The following is a 24,286-nucleotide window of genomic DNA, read 5'->3' on the forward strand; positions in this document are numbered from 1 at the left end:
CCCCAGAACTCCCAAAAATTCCCAGAAAATTCCGGAAAAATTCCCAGAATGCCCCGAACCACCCCAAAATTCCCCGAAAATTCTGGAAAAGTTCCCAGAAATGCCCCGAACCACCCCAAAATTCCCAGAAAATTCCGGAAAAGTTCCCAGAAATGCCCCGAACCACCCCAAAATTCCCCGAAAATCCCCGAAATCCCATCAGAAATGCCCCCAAACTCCCAAAAACCTCCCAAAAATTCCCAGAAAATTCCGGAAAAATTCCCCAAACCACCCTGGCATTCCCGAAATCCCATTAGAAATGCCCCCAAAACTCCCAAAAATTCCCAGAAAATTCCGGAAAAATTCCCAGAAATGCCCCGAACCACCCCAAAATTCCCTGAAAATCCCCGAAATCCCATGAGAAATGCCCCCAAAACTCCCAAAAATTCCCAGAAAATTCCGGAAAAATTCCCAGAAATGCCCCAAACCACCCCAAAATGTCCTCAAAATCCCCGAAATCCCAACAGAAATTCCCTGAAACTCCCAAAAACCTCCCAAAAATTCCCAGAAAATTCCGGAAAAATTCCCAAAAACACCCCGGCATTCCCGAAATCCCATTAGAAATGCCCCCAAAATTCCCAGAAAATTCTGGAAAAATTCCCAGAATGCCCCGAACCACCCCAGCATTCCTGAAATCCCATTAGAAATGCCCCCAAAACTCCCAAAAATTCCCAGAAAATTCCGGAAAAATTCCCCAAACCACCCCGGCATTCCCGAAATCCCAACAGAAATTCCCCTAAAACTCCCAAAAACCTCCCAAAAATTCCCAGAAAATTCCGGAAAAATTCCCAAAATGCCCCAGACCACCCTGGCATTCCCGAAATCCCATTAGAAATGCCCCCAAAATTCCCAGAAAATTCTGGAAAAATTCCCAGAATTCCCCAAACCACCCTGGCATTCCCGAAATCCCATTAGAAATGCCCCCAAAACTCCCAAAAATTCCCAGAAAATTCCGGAAAAATTCCCAGAAACACCCCGGCATTCCCGAAATCCCATTAGAAATGCCCCCAAAATTCCCAGAAAATTCTGGAAAAATTCCCAGAATGCCCCGAACCACCCCGGCATTCCCAAAATCCCATTAGAAATGCCCCCAAAACTCCCGAAAATTCCCAGAAAATTCCGGAAAAATTCCCAGAAATGCCCCAAACCACCCCAAAATTCCCAGAAAATCCCCGAAATCCCATTAGAAATGCCCCCAAAATTCCCAGAAAATTCCCAAAAAATTCCCAGAAATTCCCCAAACCACCCCAAAGTTCCCCGAAAATCCCCGAAATCCCATCAGAAATGCCCCCAAAACTCCCGAAAATTCCCAGAAATTCCGGAAAAATTCCCAGAAATGCCCCGAACCACCCCAAAATTCCCAGAAAATTCCGGAAAAATTCCCAGAAATGCCCCCAAAACTCCCAAAAATTCCCAGAAAATTCCGGAAAAATTCCCAAAATGCCCCAAACCACCCCGGCATTCCCAAAATCCCATGAGAAATGCCCCCAAAATTCCCGAAAATTCCCAGAAAATTCCGGAAAAATTCCCAGAAATGCCCCAAACCACCCCAAAATTCCCTGAAAATCCCATCAGAAATCCCATTAGAAATTCCCCCAAAACTCCCGAAAATTCCCAGAAATTCCGGAAAAATTCCCAGAAATTCCCCAAACCACCCCGGCATTCCCAAAATCCCATGAGAAATGCCCCCAAAACTCCCGAAAATTCCCAGAAAATTCCGGAAAAATTCCCAAAATGCCCCAAACCACCCCGGCATTCCCGAAATCCCATTAGAAATTCCCCTAAAACTCCCAAAAACCTCCCAAAAATTCCCAGAAAATTCCGGAAAAATTCCCAAAATGCCCCAAACCACCCCAAAATTCCCTGAAAATCCCCGAAATCCCATTAGAAATGCCCCCAAAATTCCCAGAAAATTCCCAAAAAATTCCCAGAAATTCCCCGAACCACCCCAAAGTTCCCCGAAAATCCCCGAAATCCCATCAGAAATGCCCCCAAAACTCCCGAAAATTCCCAGAAATTCCGGAAAAATTCCCAGAAATGCCCCGAACCACCCCAAAATTCCCAGAAAATTCCGGAAAAATTCCCAGAAATGCCCCCAAAACTCCCAAAAATTCCCAGAAAATTCCGGAAAAATTCCCAAAATGCCCCAAACCACCCCGGCATTCCCAAAATCCCATGAGAAATGCCCCCAAAACTCCCAAAAATTCCCAGAAAATTCTGGAAAAATTCCCAGAAATGCCCCGAACCACCCCAAGATTCCCAGAAAATTCCCAGAAAATTCCCAGAAATGCCCCGAACCACCCCAAAATTCCCAGAAAATTCCGGAAAAATTCCCAAAATTCCCAAAAACACCCCCAAATTCCCTGAAAATCCCCAAAATCCCATCAGAAATGCCCCAAAACTCCCAAAAACTCCCCCAAAAATTCCCAGAAAATTCCAGAAAAATTCCCAGAAATGCCCCGAACCACCCCAAAATTCCCAGAAAATTCCGGAAAAATTCCCAAAATGCCCCAAACCACCCCGGCATTCCCGAAATCCCATTAGAAATGCCCCCAAAACTCCCAAAAATTCCCAGAAAATTCCGGAAAAATTCCCAGAAATGCCCTGAACCACCCCAAAATTCCCTGAAAATCCCCGAAATCCCATTAGAAAATCCCCAAAACTCCCCAAAAACTCCCGAAAATTCCCAGAAAATTCCGGAAAAATTCCCAGAAATCCCCCAAACCACCCCCAAAATTCCCTGAAAATCCCTGAAATCCCATCAGAAATCCCCCAAAACTCCCCAAAAAACTCCCGAAAATTCCCAGAAAATTCCCAAAAATGCCCTGAACCACCCCAAAATTCCCAGAAAATTCCGGAAAAATTCCCAGAAATGCCCCGAACCACCCCAAAATTCCCCGAAAATCCCCGAAATCCCATTAGAAATGCCCCCAGAACTCCCGAAAATTCCCAGAAAATTCCGGAAAAATTCCCAGAAATTCCCCAAACCACCCCGGCATTCCCGAAATCCCAATAGAAATGCCCCCAAAACTCCCGAAAATTCCCAGAAAATTCCGGAAAAATTCCCCAAACCACCCTGGCATTCCCGAAATCCCATTAGAAATTCCCCAAAACTCCCAAAAATTCCCAGAAAATTCCGGAAAAATTCCCAGAAATGCCCCGAACCACCCCAAAATTCCCCGAAAATCCCCGAAATCCCATCAGAAATGCCCCCAAAACTCCCGAAAATTCCCAAAAATTCCGGAAAAATTCCCAGAAATGCCCCGAACCACCCCAAAATTCCCAAAAAATTCCCAGAAATTCCGGAAAAATTCCCCAAATGCCCCGAACCACCCTGGCATTCCCGAAATCCCATTAGAAATTCCCCAAAACTCCCGAAAATTCCCAGAAAATTCCGGAAAAATTCCCCGAAATGCCCCGAACCACCCCAAAATTCCCAGAAAATTCCGGAAAAGTTCCCAGAAATGCCCCCAAAACTCCCAAAAATTCCCAGAAAATTCCGGAAAAATTCCCAGAAATGCCCCAAACCACCCCAAAATTCCCTGAAAATTCCGGAAAAATTCCCAAAATGCCCCGAACCACCCCAAAATTCCCTGAAAATCCCCGAAATCCCATCAGAAATGCCCCCAAAACTCCTGAAAATTCCCAGAAAATTCTGGAAAAATTCCCAGAAATTCCCAAACCACCCCAGCATTCCCAAAATCCCATTAGAAATGCCCCCAAAACTCCCGAAAATTCCCAGAAAATTCCGGAAAAATTCCCAGAAATGCCCCAAACCACCCCAAAATTCCCAGAAAATTCCGGAAAAATTCCCAGAAATGCCCCGAAACACCCCAGCATTCCTGAAATCCCATTAGAAATGCCCCCAAAACTCCCAAAAATTCCCAGAAATTCCGGAAAAATTCCCAGAAATGCCCCGAACCACCCCAAAATTCCCAGAAAATTCCGGAAAAATTCCCAGAAATGCTCCGAACCACCCCAAAATTCCCAGAAAATTCCGGAAAAGTTCCCAGAAATGCCCCGAACCACCCCAAAATTCCCAGAAAATTCCAGAAAAATTCCCAGAAATGCCCCGAACCACCCCAAAATTCCCAGAAAATTCCGGAAATCCCAACAGAAATGCCCCGAAACTCCCAAAAAACTCCCAAAAATTCCCAGAAAATTCCGGAAAAATTCCCCAAACCACCCCGGCATTCCCAAAATCCCATTAGAAATTCCCCAAAACTCCCAAAAATTCCCAGAAAATTCTGTAAAAATTCCCAGAAATGCCCCGAACCACCCCAAAATTCCCAGAAAATTCCGGAAAAATTCCCAGAAATGCCCCGAACCACCCCAAAATTCCCAGAAAATTCCGGAAAAATTCCCAAAATGCCCCAAACCACCCTGGCATACCCGAAATCCCATTAGAAATGCCCCAGAACTCCCAAAAATTCCCAGAAAATTCCGGAAAAATTCCCAGAATGCCCCGAACCACCCCAAAATTCCCCGAAAATTCTGGAAAAGTTCCCAGAAATGCCCCGAACCACCCCAAAATTCCCAGAAAATTCCGGAAAAGTTCCCAGAAATGCCCCGAACCACCCCAAAATTCCCCGAAAATCCCCGAAATCCCATCAGAAATGCCCCCAAACTCCCAAAAACCTCCCAAAAATTCCCAGAAAATTCCGGAAAAATTCCCCAAACCACCCTGGCATTCCCGAAATCCCATGAGAAATGCCCCCAAAACTCCCAAAAATTCCCAGAAAATTCCGGAAAAATTCCCAGAAATGCCCCAAACCACCCCAAAATGTCCTCAAAATCCCCGAAATCCCAACAGAAATTCCCTGAAACTCCCAAAAACCTCCCAAAAATTCCCAGAAAATTCCGGAAAAATTCCCAAAAACACCCCGGCATTCCCGAAATCCCATTAGAAATGCCCCCAAAATTCCCAGAAAATTCTGGAAAAATTCCCAGAATGCCCCGAACCACCCCAGCATTCCTGAAATCCCATTAGAAATGCCCCCAAAACTCCCAAAAATTCCCAGAAAATTCCGGAAAAATTCCCCAAACCACCCCGGCATTCCCGAAATCCCAACAGAAATTCCCCTAAAACTCCCAAAAACCTCCCAAAAATTCCCAGAAAATTCCGGAAAAATTCCCAAAATGCCCCAGACCACCCTGGCATTCCCGAAATCCCATTAGAAATGCCCCCAAAATTCCCAGAAAATTCTGGAAAAATTCCCAGAATTCCCCAAACCACCCTGGCATTCCCGAAATCCCATTAGAAATGCCCCCAAAACTCCCAAAAATTCCCAGAAAATTCCGGAAAAATTCCCAAAAACACCCCGGCATTCCCGAAATCCCATTAGAAATGCCCCCAAAATTCCCAGAAAATTCTGGAAAAATTCCCAGAATGCCCCGAACCACCCCGGCATTCCCAAAATCCCATTAGAAATGCCCCCAAAACTCCCAAAAATTCCCAGAAAATTCCGGAAAAATTCCCAGAAATGCCCCAAACCACCCCAAAATTCCCAGAAAATCCCCGAAATCCCATTAGAAATGCCCCCAAAATTCCCAGAAAATTCCCAAAAAATTCCCAGAAATTCCCCAAACCACCCCAAAGTTCCCCGAAAATCCCCGAAATCCCATCAGAAATGCCCCCAAAACTCCCGAAAATTCCCAGAAATTCCGGAAAAATTCCCAGAAATGCCCCGAACCACCCCAAAATTCCCAGAAAATTCCGGAAAAATTCCCAGAAATGCCCCCAAAACTCCCAAAAATTCCCAGAAAATTCCGGAAAAATTCCCAAAATGCCCCAAACCACCCCGGCATTCCCAAAATCCCATGAGAAATGCCCCCAAAATTCCCGAAAATTCCCAGAAAATTCCGGAAAAATTCCCAGAAATGCCCCAAACCACCCCAAAATTCCCTGAAAATCCCATCAGAAATCCCATTAGAAATTCCCCCAAAACTCCCGAAAATTCCCAGAAATTCCGGAAAAATTCCCAGAAATTCCCCAAACCACCCCGGCATTCCCAAAATCCCATGAGAAATGCCCCCAAAACTCCCGAAAATTCCCAGAAAATTCCGGAAAAATTCCCAAAATGCCCCAAACCACCCCGGCATTCCCGAAATCCCATTAGAAATTCCCCTAAAACTCCCAAAAACCTCCCAAAAATTCCCAGAAAATTCCGGAAAAATTCCCAAAATGCCCCAAACCACCCCAAAATTCCCTGAAAATCCCCGAAATCCCATTAGAAATGCCCCCAAAATTCCCAGAAAATTCCCAAAAAATTCCCAGAAATTCCCCGAACCACCCCAAAGTTCCCCGAAAATCCCCGAAATCCCATCAGAAATGCCCCCAAAACTCCCGAAAATTCCCAGAAATTCCGGAAAAATTCCCAGAAATGCCCCGAACCACCCCAAAATTCCCAGAAAATTCCGGAAAAATTCCCAGAAATGCCCCCAAAACTCCCAAAAATTCCCAGAAAATTCCGGAAAAATTCCCAAAATGCCCCAAACCACCCCGGCATTCCCAAAATCCCATGAGAAATGCCCCCAAAACTCCCAAAAATTCCCAGAAAATTCTGGAAAAATTCCCAGAAATGCCCCGAACCACCCCAAGATTCCCAGAAAATTCCCAGAAAATTCCCAGAAATGCCCCGAACCACCCCAAAATTCCCAGAAAATTCCGGAAAAATTCCCAAAATTCCCAAAAACACCCCCAAATTCCCTGAAAATCCCCAAAATCCCATCAGAAATGCCCCAAAACTCCCAAAAACTCCCCCAAAAATTCCCAGAAAATTCCAGAAAAATTCCCAGAAATGCCCCGAACCACCCCAAAATTCCCAGAAAATTCCGGAAAAATTCCCAAAATGCCCCAAACCACCCCGGCATTCCCGAAATCCCATTAGAAATGCCCCCAAAACTCCCAAAAATTCCCAGAAAATTCCGGAAAAATTCCCAGAAATGCCCTGAACCACCCCAAAATTCCCTGAAAATCCCCGAAATCCCATTAGAAAATCCCCAAAACTCCCCAAAAACTCCCGAAAATTCCCAGAAAATTCCGGAAAAATTCCCAGAAATCCCCCAAACCACCCCCAAAATTCCCTGAAAATCCCTGAAATCCCATCAGAAATCCCCCAAAACTCCCCAAAAAACTCCCGAAAATTCCCAGAAAATTCCCAAAAATGCCCTGAACCACCCCAAAATTCCCAGAAAATTCCGGAAAAATTCCCAGAAATGCCCCGAACCACCCCAAAATTCCCCGAAAATTCCGGAAAAATTCCCAAAAATGCCCTGAACCACCCTGGCATCCCCGAAATCCCATGAGAAATGCCCCCAAAACTCCCAAAAATTCCCAGAAAATTCTGTAAAAATTCCCAGAAATGCCCTGAACCACCCCAAAATTCCCAGAAAATTCCGGAAAAATTCCCAGAAATGCCCCGAACCACCCCAAAATTCCCAGAAAATTCCGGAAAAATTCCCAGAAATGCCCCGAAACACCCCAAAATTCCAAGAAAATTCTGGAAAAATTCCCAGAAATGCCCCGAACCACCCCAAAATTCCCAGAAAATTCCGGAAAAATTCCCAGAAATGCCCCGAACCACCCCAAAATTCCCAGAAAATTCCCAGAAAATTCCCAGAAATGCCCTGAACCACCCCAAAGTTCCCCGAAAATCCCCGAAATCCCATCAGAAATTCCCCAAAACTCCCAAAAATCTCCCGAAAATTCCCAGAAAATTCCCGAAAAATTCCCAAAATGCCCCAAACCACCCCGGCATTCCCGAAATCCCATTAGAAGTGCCCCCAAAATTCCCAGAGAATTCCGGAAAAATTCCCAAAATTCCCCAAACCACCCCGGCATTCCCGAAATCCCATTAGAAATGCCCCCAAAACACCCGAAAATCCCCAGAAAATTCCGGGAAAATTCCCAGAAATTCCCCAAACCACCCCAAAATTCCCTGAAAATCCCCGAAATCCCATCAGAAATGCCCCAAAACTCCCAAAAACCTCCCAAAAATTCCCAGAAAATTCCGGAAAAATTCCCCAAACCACCCTGGCATTCCCGAAATCCCATTAGAAATGCCCCCAAAACTCCTGAAAATTCCCAGAAAATTCCGGAAAAATTCCCAGAAATGCCCCGAACCACCCCAAAATTCCCAGAAAATTCCGGAAAAATTCCCAGAAATGCCCCGAACCACCCCAAAATTCCCAGAAAATTCCAGAAAAATTCCCAAAATTCCCCAAACCACCCCGGCATTCCCGAAATCCCAATAGAAATGCCCCCAAAATTCCCGAAAATTCCGGAAAAATTCCCCAAATGCCCCGAACCACCCCAGCATTCCTGAAATCCCATTAGAAATTCCCCAAAACTCCCAAAAATTCCCAGAAAATTCCGGAAAAATTCCCAGAAATGCCCCAAACCACCCCAAAATTCCCCGAAAATTCCGGAAAATTCCCAAAAATGCCCCGAACCACCCCAGCATTCCCGAAATCCCATTAGAAATGCCCCCAAAACTCCCGAAAATTCCCGGAAAATTCTGTAAAAATTCCCAGAAATTCCCCAAACCACCCCAGCATTCCCGAAATCCCATTAGAAATGCCCCCAAAATTCCCAGAAAATTCTGGAAAAATTCCCAAAATGCCCCGAACCACCCCAAAATTCCCTGAAAATCCCCGAAATCCCATCAGAAATGCCCCCAAAACTCCCAAAAACCTCCCGAAAATTCCCAGAAATTCCCCAAACCACCCTGGCATTCCCGAAATCCCATCAGAAATGCCCAAAAAACTCCCCAAAATTCCCAGAAAATTCCAGAAAAATTCCCAGAAATGCCCCGAACCACCCCAAAATTCCCCGAAAATCCCCGAAATCCCATCAGAAATGCCCCCAAAACTCCCAAAAATTCCCAGAAAATTCCGGAAAAATTCCCCGAAATGCCCCGAACCACCCCAAAATTCCCAGAAAATTCCGGAAAAGTTCCCAGAAATGCCCCCAAAACTCCCAAAAATTCCCAGAAAATTCCGGAAAAATTCCCAGAAATGCCCCAAACCACCCCAAAATTCCCTGAAAATTCCGGAAAAATTCCCAAAATGCCCCGAACCACCCCAAAATTCCCTGAAAATCCCCGAAATCCCATCAGAAATGCCCCCAAAACTCCTGAAAATTCCCAGAAAATTCTGGAAAAATTCCCAGAAATTCCCAAACCACCCCAGCATTCCCAAAATCCCATTAGAAATGCCCCCAAAACTCCCGAAAATTCCCAGAAAATTCCGGAAAAATTCCCAGAAATGCCCCAAACCACCCCAAAATTCCCAGAAAATTCCGGAAAAATTCCCAGAAATGCCCCGAAACACCCCAGCATTCCTGAAATCCCATTAGAAATGCCCCCAAAACTCCCAAAAATTCCCAGAAATTCCGGAAAAATTCCCAGAAATGCCCCGAACCACCCCAAAATTCCCAGAAAATTCCGGAAAAATTCCCAGAAATGCCCCGAACCACCCCAAAATTCCCCGAAAATCCCCGAAATCCCATTAGAAATGCCCCCAGAACTCCCGAAAATTCCCAGAAAATTCCGGAAAAATTCCCAGAAATTCCCCAAACCACCCCGGCATTCCCGAAATCCCAATAGAAATGCCCCCAAAACTCCCGAAAATTCCCAGAAAATTCCGGAAAAATTCCCCAAACCACCCTGGCATTCCCGAAATCCCATTAGAAATTCCCCAAAACTCCCAAAAATTCCCAGAAAATTCCGGAAAAATTCCCAGAAATGCCCCGAACCACCCCAAAATTCCCCGAAAATCCCCGAAATCCCATCAGAAATGCCCCCAAAACTCCCGAAAATTCCCAAAAATTCCGGAAAAATTCCCAGAAATGCCCCGAACCACCCCAAAATTCCCAAAAAATTCCCAGAAATTCCGGAAAAATTCCCCAAATGCCCCGAACCACCCTGGCATTCCCGAAATCCCATTAGAAATTCCCCAAAACTCCCGAAAATTCCCAGAAAATTCCGGAAAAATTCCCCGAAATGCCCCGAACCACCCCAAAATTCCCAGAAAATTCCGGAAAAGTTCCCAGAAATGCCCCCAAAACTCCCAAAAATTCCCAGAAAATTCCGGAAAAATTCCCAGAAATGCCCCAAACCACCCCAAAATTCCCTGAAAATTCCGGAAAAATTCCCAAAATGCCCCGAACCACCCCAAAATTCCCTGAAAATCCCCGAAATCCCATCAGAAATGCCCCCAAAACTCCTGAAAATTCCCAGAAAATTCTGGAAAAATTCCCAGAAATTCCCAAACCACCCCAGCATTCCCAAAATCCCATTAGAAATGCCCCCAAAACTCCCGAAAATTCCCAGAAAATTCCGGAAAAATTCCCAGAAATGCCCCAAACCACCCCAAAATTCCCAGAAAATTCCGGAAAAATTCCCAGAAATGCCCCGAAACACCCCAGCATTCCTGAAATCCCATTAGAAATGCCCCCAAAACTCCCAAAAATTCCCAGAAATTCCGGAAAAATTCCCAGAAATGCCCCGAACCACCCCAAAATTCCCAGAAAATTCCGGAAAAATTCCCAGAAATGCTCCGAACCACCCCAAAATTCCCAGAAAATTCCGGAAAAGTTCCCAGAAATGCCCCGAACCACCCCAAAATTCCCAGAAAATTCCAGAAAAATTCCCAGAAATGCCCCGAACCACCCCAAAATTCCCAGAAAATTCCGGAAATCCCAACAGAAATGCCCCGAAACTCCCAAAAAACTCCCAAAAATTCCCAGAAAATTCCGGAAAAATTCCCCAAACCACCCCGGCATTCCCAAAATCCCATTAGAAATTCCCCAAAACTCCCAAAAATTCCCAGAAAATTCTGTAAAAATTCCCAGAAATGCCCCGAACCACCCCAAAATTCCCAGAAAATTCCGGAAAAATTCCCAGAAATGCCCCGAACCACCCCAAAATTCCCAGAAAATTCCGGAAAAATTCCCAAAATGCCCCAAACCACCCTGGCATACCCGAAATCCCATTAGAAATGCCCCAGAACTCCCAAAAATTCCCAGAAAATTCCGGAAAAATTCCCAGAATGCCCCGAACCACCCCAAAATTCCCCGAAAATTCTGGAAAAGTTCCCAGAAATGCCCCGAACCACCCCAAAATTCCCAGAAAATTCCGGAAAAGTTCCCAGAAATGCCCCGAACCACCCCAAAATTCCCCGAAAATCCCCGAAATCCCATCAGAAATGCCCCCAAACTCCCAAAAACCTCCCAAAAATTCCCAGAAAATTCCGGAAAAATTCCCCAAACCACCCTGGCATTCCCGAAATCCCATTAGAAATGCCCCCAAAACTCCCAAAAATTCCCAGAAAATTCCGGAAAAATTCCCAGAAATGCCCCGAACCACCCCAAAATTCCCTGAAAATCCCCGAAATCCCATGAGAAATGCCCCCAAAACTCCCAAAAATTCCCAGAAAATTCCGGAAAAATTCCCAGAAATGCCCCAAACCACCCCAAAATGTCCTCAAAATCCCCGAAATCCCAACAGAAATTCCCTGAAACTCCCAAAAACCTCCCAAAAATTCCCAGAAAATTCCGGAAAAATTCCCAAAAACACCCCGGCATTCCCGAAATCCCATTAGAAATGCCCCCAAAATTCCCAGAAAATTCTGGAAAAATTCCCAGAATGCCCCGAACCACCCCAGCATTCCTGAAATCCCATTAGAAATGCCCCCAAAACTCCCAAAAATTCCCAGAAAATTCCGGAAAAATTCCCCAAACCACCCCGGCATTCCCGAAATCCCAACAGAAATTCCCCTAAAACTCCCAAAAACCTCCCAAAAATTCCCAGAAAATTCCGGAAAAATTCCCAAAATGCCCCAGACCACCCTGGCATTCCCGAAATCCCATTAGAAATGCCCCCAAAATTCCCAGAAAATTCTGGAAAAATTCCCAGAATTCCCCAAACCACCCTGGCATTCCCGAAATCCCATTAGAAATGCCCCCAAAACTCCCAAAAATTCCCAGAAAATTCCGGAAAAATTCCCAGAAACACCCCGGCATTCCCGAAATCCCATTAGAAATGCCCCCAAAATTCCCAGAAAATTCTGGAAAAATTCCCAGAATGCCCCGAACCACCCCGGCATTCCCAAAATCCCATTAGAAATGCCCCCAAAACTCCCGAAAATTCCCAGAAAATTCCGGAAAAATTCCCAGAAATGCCCCAAACCACCCCAAAATTCCCAGAAAATCCCCGAAATCCCATTAGAAATGCCCCCAAAATTCCCAGAAAATTCCCAAAAAATTCCCAGAAATTCCCCAAACCACCCCAAAGTTCCCCGAAAATCCCCGAAATCCCATCAGAAATGCCCCCAAAACTCCCGAAAATTCCCAGAAATTCCGGAAAAATTCCCAGAAATGCCCCGAACCACCCCAAAATTCCCAGAAAATTCCGGAAAAATTCCCAGAAATGCCCCCAAAACTCCCAAAAATTCCCAGAAAATTCCGGAAAAATTCCCAAAATGCCCCAAACCACCCCGGCATTCCCAAAATCCCATGAGAAATGCCCCCAAAATTCCCGAAAATTCCCAGAAAATTCCGGAAAAATTCCCAGAAATGCCCCAAACCACCCCAAAATTCCCTGAAAATCCCATCAGAAATCCCATTAGAAATTCCCCCAAAACTCCCGAAAATTCCCAGAAATTCCGGAAAAATTCCCAGAAATTCCCCAAACCACCCCGGCATTCCCAAAATCCCATGAGAAATGCCCCCAAAACTCCCGAAAATTCCCAGAAAATTCCGGAAAAATTCCCAAAATGCCCCAAACCACCCCGGCATTCCCGAAATCCCATTAGAAATTCCCCTAAAACTCCCAAAAACCTCCCAAAAATTCCCAGAAAATTCCGGAAAAATTCCCAAAATGCCCCAAACCACCCCAAAATTCCCTGAAAATCCCCGAAATCCCATTAGAAATGCCCCCAAAATTCCCAGAAAATTCCCAAAAAATTCCCAGAAATTCCCCGAACCACCCCAAAGTTCCCCGAAAATCCCCGAAATCCCATCAGAAATGCCCCCAAAACTCCCGAAAATTCCCAGAAATTCCGGAAAAATTCCCAGAAATGCCCCGAACCACCCCAAAATTCCCAGAAAATTCCGGAAAAATTCCCAGAAATGCCCCCAAAACTCCCAAAAATTCCCAGAAAATTCCGGAAAAATTCCCAAAATGCCCCAAACCACCCCGGCATTCCCAAAATCCCATGAGAAATGCCCCCAAAACTCCCAAAAATTCCCAGAAAATTCTGGAAAAATTCCCAGAAATGCCCCGAACCACCCCAAGATTCCCAGAAAATTCCCAGAAAATTCCCAGAAATGCCCCGAACCACCCCAAAATTCCCAGAAAATTCCGGAAAAATTCCCAAAATTCCCAAAAACACCCCCAAATTCCCTGAAAATCCCCAAAATCCCATCAGAAATGCCCCAAAACTCCCAAAAACTCCCCCAAAAATTCCCAGAAAATTCCAGAAAAATTCCCAGAAATGCCCCGAACCACCCCAAAATTCCCAGAAAATTCCGGAAAAATTCCCAAAATGCCCCAAACCACCCCGGCATTCCCGAAATCCCATTAGAAATGCCCCCAAAACTCCCAAAAATTCCCAGAAAATTCCGGAAAAATTCCCAGAAATGCCCTGAACCACCCCAAAATTCCCAGAAAATCCCCGAAATCCCATTAGAAAATCCCCAAAACTCCCCAAAAACTCCCGAAAATTCCCAGAAAATTCCGGAAAAATTCCCAGAAATCCCCCAAACCACCCCCAAAATTCCCTGAAAATCCCTGAAATCCCATCAGAAATCCCCCAAAACTCCCCAAAAAACTCCCGAAAATTCCCAGAAAATTCCCAAAAATGCCCTGAACCACCCCAAAATTCCCAGAAAATTCCGGAAAAATTCCCAGAAATGCCCCGAACCACCCCAAAATTCCCCGAAAATCCCCGAAATCCCATTAGAAATGCCCCCAGAACTCCCGAAAATTCCCAGAAAATTCCGGAAAAATTCCCAGAAATTCCCCAAACCACCCCGGCATTCCCGAAATCCCAATAGAAATGCCCCCAAAACTCCCGAAAATTCCCAGAAAATTCCGGAAAAATTCCCCAAACCACCCTGGCATTCCCGAAATCCCATTAGAAATTCCCCAAAACTCCCAAAAATTCCCAGAAAATTCCGGAAAAATTCCCAGAAATGCCCCGAACCACCCCAAAATTCCCCGAAAATCCCCGAAATCCCATCAGAAATGCCCCCAAAACTCCCGAAAATTCCCAAAAATTCCGGAAAAATTCCCAGAAATGCCCCGAACCACCCCAAAATTCCCAAAAAATTCCCAGAAATTCCGGAAAAATTCCCCAAATGCCCCGAACCACCCTGGCATTCCCGAAATCCCATTAGAAATTCCCCAAAACTCCCGAAAATTCCCAGAAAATTCCGGAAAAATTCCCCGAAATGCCCCGAACCACCCCAAAATTCCCAGAAAATTCCGGAAAAGTTCCCAGAAATGCCCCCAAAACTCCCAAAAATTCCCAGAAAATTCCGGAAAAATTCCCAGAAATGCCCCAAACCACCCCAAAATTCCCTGAAAATTCCGGAAAAATTCCCAAAATGCCCCGAACCACCCCAAAATTCCCTGAAAATCCCCGAAATCCCATCAGAAATGCCCCCAAAACTCCTGAAAATTCCCAGAAAATTCTGGAAAAATTCCCAGAAATTCCCAAACCACCCCAGCATTCCCAAAATCCCATTAGAAATGCCCCCAAAACTCCCGAAAATTCCCAGAAAATTCCGGAAAAATTCCCAGAAATGCCCCAAACCACCCCAAAATTCCCAGAAAATTCCGGAAAAATTCCCAGAAATGCCCCGAAACACCCCAGCATTCCTGAAATCCCATTAGAAATGCCCCCAAAACTCCCAAAAATTCCCAGAAATTCCGGAAAAATTCCCAGAAATGCCCCGAACCACCCCAAAATTCCCAGAAAATTCCGGAAAAATTCCCAGAAATGCTCCGAACCACCCCAAAATTCCCAGAAAATTCCGGAAAAGTTCCCAGAAATGCCCCGAACCACCCCAAAATTCCCAGAAAATTCCAGAAAAATTCCCAGAAATGCCCCGAACCACCCCAAAATTCCCAGAAAATTCCGGAAATCCCAACAGAAATGCCCCGAAACTCCCAAAAAACTCCCAAAAATTCCCAGAAAATTCCGGAAAAATTCCCCAAACCACCCCGGCATTCCCAAAATCCCATTAGAAATTCCCCAAAACTCCCGAAAATTCCCAGAAAATTCTGTAAAAATTCCCAGAAATGCCCCGAACCACCCCAAAATTCCCAGAAAATTCCGGAAAAATTCCCAGAAATGCCCCCAAAACTCCCAAAAATTCCCAGAAAATTCCGGAAAAATTCCCAAAATGCCCCAAACCACCCCGGCATTCCCAAAATCCCATGAGAAATGCCCCCAAAATTCCCGAAAATTCCCAGAAAATTCCGGAAAAATTCCCAGAAATGCCCCGAACCACCCCGGCATCCCCGAAATCCCATGAGAAATTCCCCTAAAACTCCCAAAAACCTCCCAAAAATTCCCAGAAAATTCCGGAAAAGTTCCCAAAATGCCCCAGACCACCCTGGCATTCCCGAAATCCCATTAGAAATGCCCCCAAAATTCCCAGAAAATTCTGGAAAAATTCCCAGAAATTCCCAAAAACACCCCCAAATTCCCCAAACCACCCCAAAATTCCCCGAAAATCCCCGAAATCCCATCAGAAATGCCCCAAAACTCCCAAAAATTCCCAGAAAATTCTGTAAAAATTCCCAGAAATGCCCCAAACCACCCCAAAATTCCCAGAAAATTCCCAGAAATGCCCCGAATTCCCCAAAATTCCCCGCATTCCCGAAGGGCGGCAGCACCGTTGGCGTGGCCCAGCAGGACGAGGCCGCTGGCCGGGGCCTGGCCCATGGCGGAGGCGCGGCCGCAGCGGGGCCGGAGCGCGGCCACTGCCCGGCCCACGGCCACGTCCAGGAAATGCAGCGGGCCCAGGGCGCTCTGCGGGGGCACAAACGGGAAAAATGGGGCAAAAACGGCAAAGAACGGGAAAAACGGGGACATGGGGACATGGGGGAGAATGGGGAGAATGGGGGAATGGGGGGAAAACGGCAAAGAATGGGAAAAACGGGGAGATGGGGACAAGGGGGAGAATGGGGGAAAAATGGCAAAGAACGGGAAAAATGGGGAGATGGCAACAAGGGGGAGAATGGGGGAAATGGGGAAAATGGGGAGAGAATGAAAGGGAACGGGAAAAATGGGGAATGGGAAAAATGGGGAAAATGGGAAAATGGGAACAATGGGAAAAAATGGGGGGAAAAGGGAATGGGAAAAATGGGGGAAAAACGGCAGGGAACGGGAAAAATGGGGAAATGGGAACAATGGGAACAATGGGGAAAATGGGGGGAAAACGGCAGGAAACGGGAAAAACGGGGAAATGGCGACAATGGGAACAATGGGAACAATGGGGAAATGGGGTGAGAATGAAAGGGAACGGGAAAATGGGGAATGGGGAGAAAAGGGAATGGGAAAAATGGGGGAAAAACGGCAGGGAATGGGAAAAATGGGGAAATGGGGAGAAAAGGGAATGGGAAACATGGGGGGAAAAGGGAATGGGAAAAATGGGGGAAAAACGGCAGGGAACAGGAAAAATGGGGAAATGGGAAGGAACAATGGGAACAATGGGGGAAAAGGGGAAAATGGGGCAAAAACGGCAGGGAACGGGAAAAATGGGGAGATGGGGACAATGGGAACAATGGGAGCAATGGGGAGAATGGGGAAAATGGGGGAAAAACGGCAAAGAACGGGAAAAACGGGGAAATGGGAACAATGGGAACAATGGGGGAAATGGGGAAAATGGGGAGAGAATGCAAGGGAATGGGAAAATGGGGAAATGGGAAAAATGGGAACAATGGGAACAATGGGAAAAATGGGGGAAAAGGGAATGGGAAAAATGGGGGAAAAACGGCAGGGAACGGGAAAAACGGGGAAATGGGAACAATGGGAACAATGGGGGAAATGGGGGAAAAACGACAGGGAACGGGAAAAACGGGGAAATGGCGACAATGGGAACAATGGGAACAATGGGGAAATGGGGTGAGAATGAAAGGGAACGGGAAAATGGGGAAATGGGAAAAATGGGAAAAATGGGGGAAAAATGGGGGAAAAGGGAATGGGAAAAATGGGGGAAAACCAGCAGGGAACGGGAAAAATGGGAACAATGGGGACAATGGGAACAATGGGAACAATGGGGAAAATGGGGAGAGAATGCAAGGGAACGGGAAAATGGGGAAATGGGGAGAAAAGGGAATGGGAAAAATGGGGGAAAAACGGCAGGGAATGGGAAAAATGGGGAAATGGGGAGAAAAGGGAATGGGAAACATGGGGGGAAAAGGGAATGGGAAAAATGGGGGAAAAACGGCAGGGAACAGGAAAAATGGGGAAATGGGAAGGAACAATGGGAACAATGGGGGAAAAGGGGAAAATGGGGCAAAAACGGCAGGGAACGGGAAAAATGGGGAGATGGGGACAATGGGAACAATGGGAGCAATGGGGAGAATGGGGAAAATGGGGGAAAAACGGCAAAGAACGGGAAAAACGGGGAAATGGGAACAATGGGAACAATGGGGGAAATGGGGAAAATGGGGAGAGAATGCAAGGGAATGGGAAAATGGGGAAATGGGAAAAATGGGAACAATGGGAACAATGGGAAAAATGGGGGAAAAGGGAATGGGAAAAATGGGGGAAAAACGGCAGGGAACGGGAAAAATGGGGAAATGGGAAGGAACAATGGGAACAATGGGAACAATGGGAACAATGGGAACAATGGGAACAATGGGGAGAGAATGAAAGGGAACGGGAAAAATGGGAAAAAATGGGGAGAGAACAGCAGGAAACGGCAGGAAACGGGAAAAATGGGGAAATGGGGAAATGGGAACAATGGGAAAAAATGGGAAAAATAGGAATGGGAAAAGGGAATGGGAAAAATGGGGGAAAAACGGCAAAGAACGGGAAAAATGGGGACATGGCGACAAGGGGGAGAATGGGGAAAATGGGGGAAAAACGGCAAAGAACGGGAAAAATGGGGAGAGAATGAAAGGGAATGGGAAAAATGGGGAAAATGGGGGAAAAGGGGAAAATGGGGAGAATGGGAACAATGGGGGAAAACCGGCAAAAAACGGGAAAAACGGGAAAATGGGAACAATGGGGAAAATGGGAAAAAATGGGAATGGGAAAAATGGGGAAATGGGGGAAAAACAGCAGGGAACGGGAAAAATGGGGAAATGGGAAAAATGGGAACAATGGGAACAATGGGGAGAATGGGGAAAATGGGGGAAAAACGGCAGGGAATGGGAAAAATGGGGAGATGGCGACAAGGGGGAGAATGGGGAGAATGGGGAAATGGGGGAAAAACGGCAAAGAACGGGAAAAATGGGGAGATGGCGACAAGGGGGAGAATGGGGAAAATGGGGAAAATGGGGAGAAAATGAAAGGGAATGGGAAAATGGGGAATGGGAAAAATGTGGAAAATGGGGAAATGGGGAGAAAAGGGAATGGGAAAAATGGGGGAAAAACGGCAGGGAACGGGAAAAATGGGGAAATGGGGACAATGGGAACAATGGGAACAATGGGGAGAATGGGGAAAATGGGGGAAAAACGGCAAAGAACGGGAAAAACGGGGATATGGCGACAAGGGGGAGAATGGGGGAAATGGGGGAAAAGGGGAAAATGGGGGAAAAACGGCAAAGAACGGGAAAAACGGGGAGATGGGGACAATGGGAACAATGGGGAAAATGGGGGAAAAGGGGAAAATGGGGCAAAACCGGCAAAGAACGGGAAAAACGGGGACATGGCGACAAGGGGGAGAATGGGGAGAATGGGGGAAAAACGGCAGGGAACGGGAAAAATGGGGAAATGGGAACAATGGGAACAATGGGGGAAATGGGAACAATGGGGAGAGAATGAAAGGGAACGGGAAAAATGGGGAATGGGAAAAATGGGAAAAATGGGGAAATGGGAACAATGGGAAAAAATGGGGGGAAAATGGGGGAAAAGGGAATGGGAAAAATGGGGGAAAACCAGCAGGGAACGGGAAAAATGGGGAAATGGGGACAATGGAAACAATGGGAACAATGGGGAAAATGGGGAGAGAATGCAAGGGAACGGGAAAATGGGGAATGGGGAGAAAAGGGAATGGGAAAAATGGGGGAAAAACGGCAGGGAATGGGAAAAATGGGGAAATGGGGAGAAAAGGGAATGGGAAACATGGGGGGAAAAGGGAATGGGAAAAATGGGGGAAAAACGGCAGGGAACAGGAAAAATGGGGAAATGGGAAGGAACAATGGGAACAATGGGGGAAAAGGGGAAAATGGGGCAAAAACGGCAGGGAACGGGAAAAATGGGGAGATGGGGACAATGGGAACAATGGGAACAATGGGGAGAATGGGGAAAATGGGGGAAAAACGGCAAAGAACGGGAAAAACGGGGAAATGGGAACAATGGGAACAATGGGGGAAATGGGGAAAATGGGGAGAGAATGCAAGGGAATGGGAAAATGGGGAAATGGGAAAAATGGGAACAATGGGAAAAATGGGGGAAAAGGGAATGGGAAAAATGGGGGAAAAACGGCAGGGAACGGGAAAAATGGGGAAATGGGAAGGAACAATGGGAACAATGGGGGAAAAGGGGAAAATGGGGGAAAAACGGCAGGGAACGGGAAAAACGGGGACATGGCGACAAGGGGGAGAATGGGGGAAAAACGGCAAAGAACGGGAAAAATGGGGAAATGGGAACAATGGGAAAAAATGGGGGAAAAGGGGAAAATGGGGCAAAACCGGCAAAGAACGGGAAAAACGGGGACATGGCGACAAGGGGGAGAATGGGGGAAAAACGGCAGGGAACGGGAAAAATGGGGAGATCGGAACAATGGGAAAAAATGGGGGAAAAGGGTAAAATGGGGGAAAAATGGCAAAGAACGGGAAAAACGGGGACATGGCGACAAGGGGGAGAATGGGGAAAATGGGGAAAATGGGGAGAAAATGAAAGGCAATGGGAAAATGGGGAATGGGAAAAATGGGAAAAATGGGAAAAAGGGAATGGGAACAATGGGAAGAAATGGGGGAAAAGGGAATGGGAAAAATGGGGGGAAAACGGCAGGGAACGGGAAAAATGGGAACAATGGGAACAATGGGAACAATGGGGAGAGAATGCAAGGGAACGGGAAAAATGGGAAAAAATGGGGAGAGAACAGCAGGAAACGGCAGGAAACGGGAAAAATGGGGAAATGGGGAAATGGGGAGAGAATGAAAGGGAACGGGAAAATGGGGAATGGGGAAAATGGGGAAATGGGAACAATGGGGGAAAAATGGGGGAAAAGGGAATGGGAAAAATGGGGGAAAAACAGCAGGGAACGGGAAAAATGGGGAAATGGGAACAATGGGAACAATGGGAACAATGGGGAAAATGGGGAGAGAATGCAAGGGAACGGGAAAATGGGGAAATGGGGAGAAAAGGGAATGGGAAAAATGGGGGAAAAACGGCAGGGAATGGGAAAAATGGGGAAATGGGGAGAAAAGGGAATGGGAAACATGGGGGGAAAAGGGAATGGGAAAAATGGGGGAAAAACGGCAGGGAACAGGAAAAATGGGGAAATGGGAAGGAACAATGGGAACAATGGGGGAAAAGGGGAAAATGGGGCAAAAACGGCAGGGAACGGGAAAAATGGGGAGATGGGGACAATGGGAACAATGGGAACAATGGGGAGAATGGGGAAAATGGGGGAAAAACGGCAAAGAACGGGAAAAACGGGGAAATGGGAACAATGGGAACAATGGGAAAAAATGGGGGGAAAAGGGAATGGGAAAAATTGGGAAATGGGGAAATGGGGGAAAAACGGCAGGGAACGGGAAAAATGGGTAATTGAGGGCAGATTTTGGTGGGATTTTAGGGGCGATTCAGAGCAGATTTTAGGGGTAATTCAGGGCGGATTTTAGGGGTAATTTGGGTGGATTTTAGGGGTGATTCAGGGTGGATTTTAGGGGTGATTCAGGGCAGATTTTAGGGGTGATTCAGGGTGGATTTTAGGGGTGATTCAGGGCGGATTTTAGGGGTAATTCAGAGCAGATTTTAGGGGTAATTCAGGGCAGATTTTAGGGGTGATTCAGGGTGGATTTTAGGGGTGATTTGGGTGGATTTTAGGGGTGATTCAGGGTGGATTTTAGGGGTAATTTGGGTGGATTTTAGGGGTGATTCAGGGCGGATTTTAGGGGTGATTCAGGGCGGATTTTAGGGGTAATTCAGGGCAGATTTTAGGGGTGATTCAGGGTGGATTTTAGGGGGAATTTGGGTGGATTTTAGGGGTGATTCAGGGCGGATTTTAGGGGTGATTCAGGGCGGATTTTAGGGGTAATTCAGGGCAGATTTTAGGGGTAATTCAGGGCGGATTTTAGGGGTGATTCAGGGCGGATTTTAGGGGTAATTCAGGGCGGATTTTAGGGGTAATTCAGGGCGGATTTTAGGGGTGATTCAGGGCGGATTTTAGGGGTAATTCAGGGTGGATTTTAGGGGTGATTCAGGGCGGATTTTAGGGGTGATTCAGGGCGGATTTTAGGGGTGATTCAGGGTGGATTTTAGGGGTAATTCAGGGCAGATTTTAGGGGTAATTCAGGGCAGATTTTAGGGGTAATTCAGGGCGGATTTTAGGGGTAATTCAGGGTGGATTTTAGGGGTGATTCAGGGCAGATTTTAGGGGTGATTCAGGGTGGATTTTAGGGGTGATTCAGGGCGGATTTTAGGGGTGATTCAGGGCAGATTTTAGGGGTAATTCAGGGTGGATTTTAGGGGTAATTCAGGGCAGATTTTAGGGGTGATTCAGGGTGGATTTTAGGGGTAATTCAGGGTGGATTTTAGGGGTAATTCAGGGCGGATTTTAGGGGTAATTCAGGGCAGATTTTAGGGGTAATTTGGGGCAGAGTTTAGTGGGATTTTAGGGGTAATTCAGGGTGGATTTTTGGGTGGAATTTGGGGGTAATTCGGGGCGGATTTTAGGGGTGATTCAGGGCGGATTTTAGGGGTAATTCAGGGCAGATTTTAGGGGTGATTCAGGGTGGAATTTGGGGGTAATTTGGGTGGATTTTCGGTGGGATTTTAGGGGTAATTTGGGGCAGATTTTGGTGGGATTTTAGGGGTAATTCAGGGTGGATTTTGGGGGTAATTCAGGGCGGATTTTAGGGGTAGTTCGGGGGGATTTTGGCGGAATTTGGGGGTAATTCGGAGCGGATTTTGGGGTAATTTGGGTGGATTTTGGGGGTAATTTGGGTGGATTTTGGGGTAATTCGGGGCGGATTTTAGGGGTAATTCGGGGCGGATTTTAGGGGTAATTCAGGGCGGATTTTAGTGGATTTTGGGGGTGATTCAGGGCGGATTTTGGGGGTAATTCGGGGCGGATTTAGGCGGAATTTGGGGGTAATTCGGGGCGGATTTTGGTGGAATTTGGGGCGGATTTTGGTGGGATTTTAGGCGTAATTCGAAGTGGATTTTAGTGGGATTTGGGGGTGATTCAGGGCGGATTTTAGGGGTAATTTGGGCAGATTTTAGTGGGATTTGGGGGTAATTTGGGGTGGATTTTGGGGGTAATTTGGGGCAGATTTTAGGGGTAATTCGGGGGGGATTTTGGCGGAATTTGGGGGTAATTCAGGGCGGATTTTAGGGGTGATTCAGGGCGGATTTTAGGGGTAATTCAGGGCAGATTTTAGTGGGATTTTGGGGGTAATTCAGGGCGGATTTTAAGGGTAATTCAGGGCGGATTTTAGCGGAATTTGAGGGTAATTCGGAGCGGATTTTGGGGGTAATCGGGGCGGATTTTGGGGCGGATTTGGGGCGGATTTGGGGGATTTTGGGGCACACTGACCACGGCAGCCAGCAGGAAGTGGTAGGGCAGGAACTCGAGGCGCAGGATGGCCGGCAAGGCGCGCAGCACGTGCAGCTCCAGGCCCTGGCTGTCGTAGACGTGCAGCCAGCGGCGCTGAGCCACGGCCAGCAGCGCCTCGGAGTGCAGCCAGCTGCGGGGAGAAGGGAATCGGGGCAAAAAAGGGGGGTTTGGGGGAAAATATGGGGGTTGGGAGGGAGAAATGGGGGGAAAAATGGGGGGTTTGGGGAAAAAAATGGGGGGTTTGGGGAAAAATATCGGGGTTGGGAGGGAGAAATGGGGGGAAAAATGGGGGGTTTGGGGAAAAAAATGGGGGGTTTGGGGGAAAATATGGGGGTTTGGGGGGAAAAATGGGGGTTTGGGGGGAGAAATGGGAGGAAAAATGGGGATTTTAGGGAAAAAAATGGGGGTTGGGGAAAAATATGGGGGGTTTGGGGGGAAAAATGGGGGTTTGGGGGGAGAAATGGGAGGAAAAATGGGGATTTTAGGGAAAAAAATGGGGTTTGGGAAAAAAAAAAGGGGGTTTGGGGGGAAAAATGGGGGGTTTGGGAAAAATATGGGGGGTTTGGGGGAAAATATGGGAGGTTTGGGGAAAAAATATGGGGGTTTGGGGAAAAATATGGGGGTTTGGGGGAAGAATGGGGGTTTGGGTAAAAAAATGGGGGGTTTGGGGGAAGAATGGGAGGTTTGGGGGGAAAAATGGGGGTTTGGGAGGGAAAAATGAGGTTTTTGGGAAAAAAATGGGGATTTTGGGAGGAAAAATGGGGATTTTGGGGAAAAATGGGGGTTTGGGGGGAAAATGGGGGTTTGGGGGGAGAAATGGGGGGAAAAATGGGGATTTTAGGAAAAAAATGGGGGTTTGGGAAAAAAAATGGGGGGTTTGGGGGAAGAATGGGAGGTTTGGGGGGAAAAATGGGGGTTTGGGGAAAAAATATGGGGGGTTTGGGGTAAGAATGGGGGTTTGGGGAAAAAAGGGGAGGTTTGGGGGGAAAAATGGGGATTTGGGGGGAAAAATGGGGGGTTTGGGAAAAAAAATGGGGGGTTTGCAGGGAGAAATGGGGGGTTGGGAGGGAGAAATGGGGGTTTGGGGGAAAATGGGGGTTTTGGGGGAAATATGGGGGGTTTGGGGAAAAATATGGGGGTTGGGAGGGAAATGGGGGCGTTTGGGGGGAAAAATGATGTTTTTGGGAAAAAAATGGGAGTTTGGGGGGAAAAATGGGGGTTGGGAAAAAAATGGGGGATTTGGGGGGAAAAATGGGGGTTTGGGGGAGGGGGGTG

At 46.8% G+C, this 24,286-nt stretch overlaps 1 protein-coding gene across 1 annotated transcript in view; it reads right to left on the reverse strand.

The window, feature by feature from the left end:
• The window catches only part of LOC309584137 (uncharacterized protein), a gene marked incomplete at both ends in the record, with an annotated part of 143,092 nt that overhangs the window by 26,860 nt on the left and 91,946 nt on the right, over positions 1 to 24,286 (reverse strand). Inside the window, 2 exon segments of the mRNA XM_082300078.1 lie at positions 15,948 to 16,083; positions 22,991 to 23,141. Coding sequence (XP_082156204.1) covers positions 15,948 to 16,083; positions 22,991 to 23,141 — 287 coding nt within the window.

The sequence above is a fragment of the Coloeus monedula genome (genome assembly GCF_965178545.1).
Source record: "Coloeus monedula genome assembly, chromosome: 36".
In the NCBI taxonomy this organism is placed as follows: domain Eukaryota; kingdom Metazoa; phylum Chordata; class Aves; order Passeriformes; family Corvidae; genus Coloeus; species Coloeus monedula.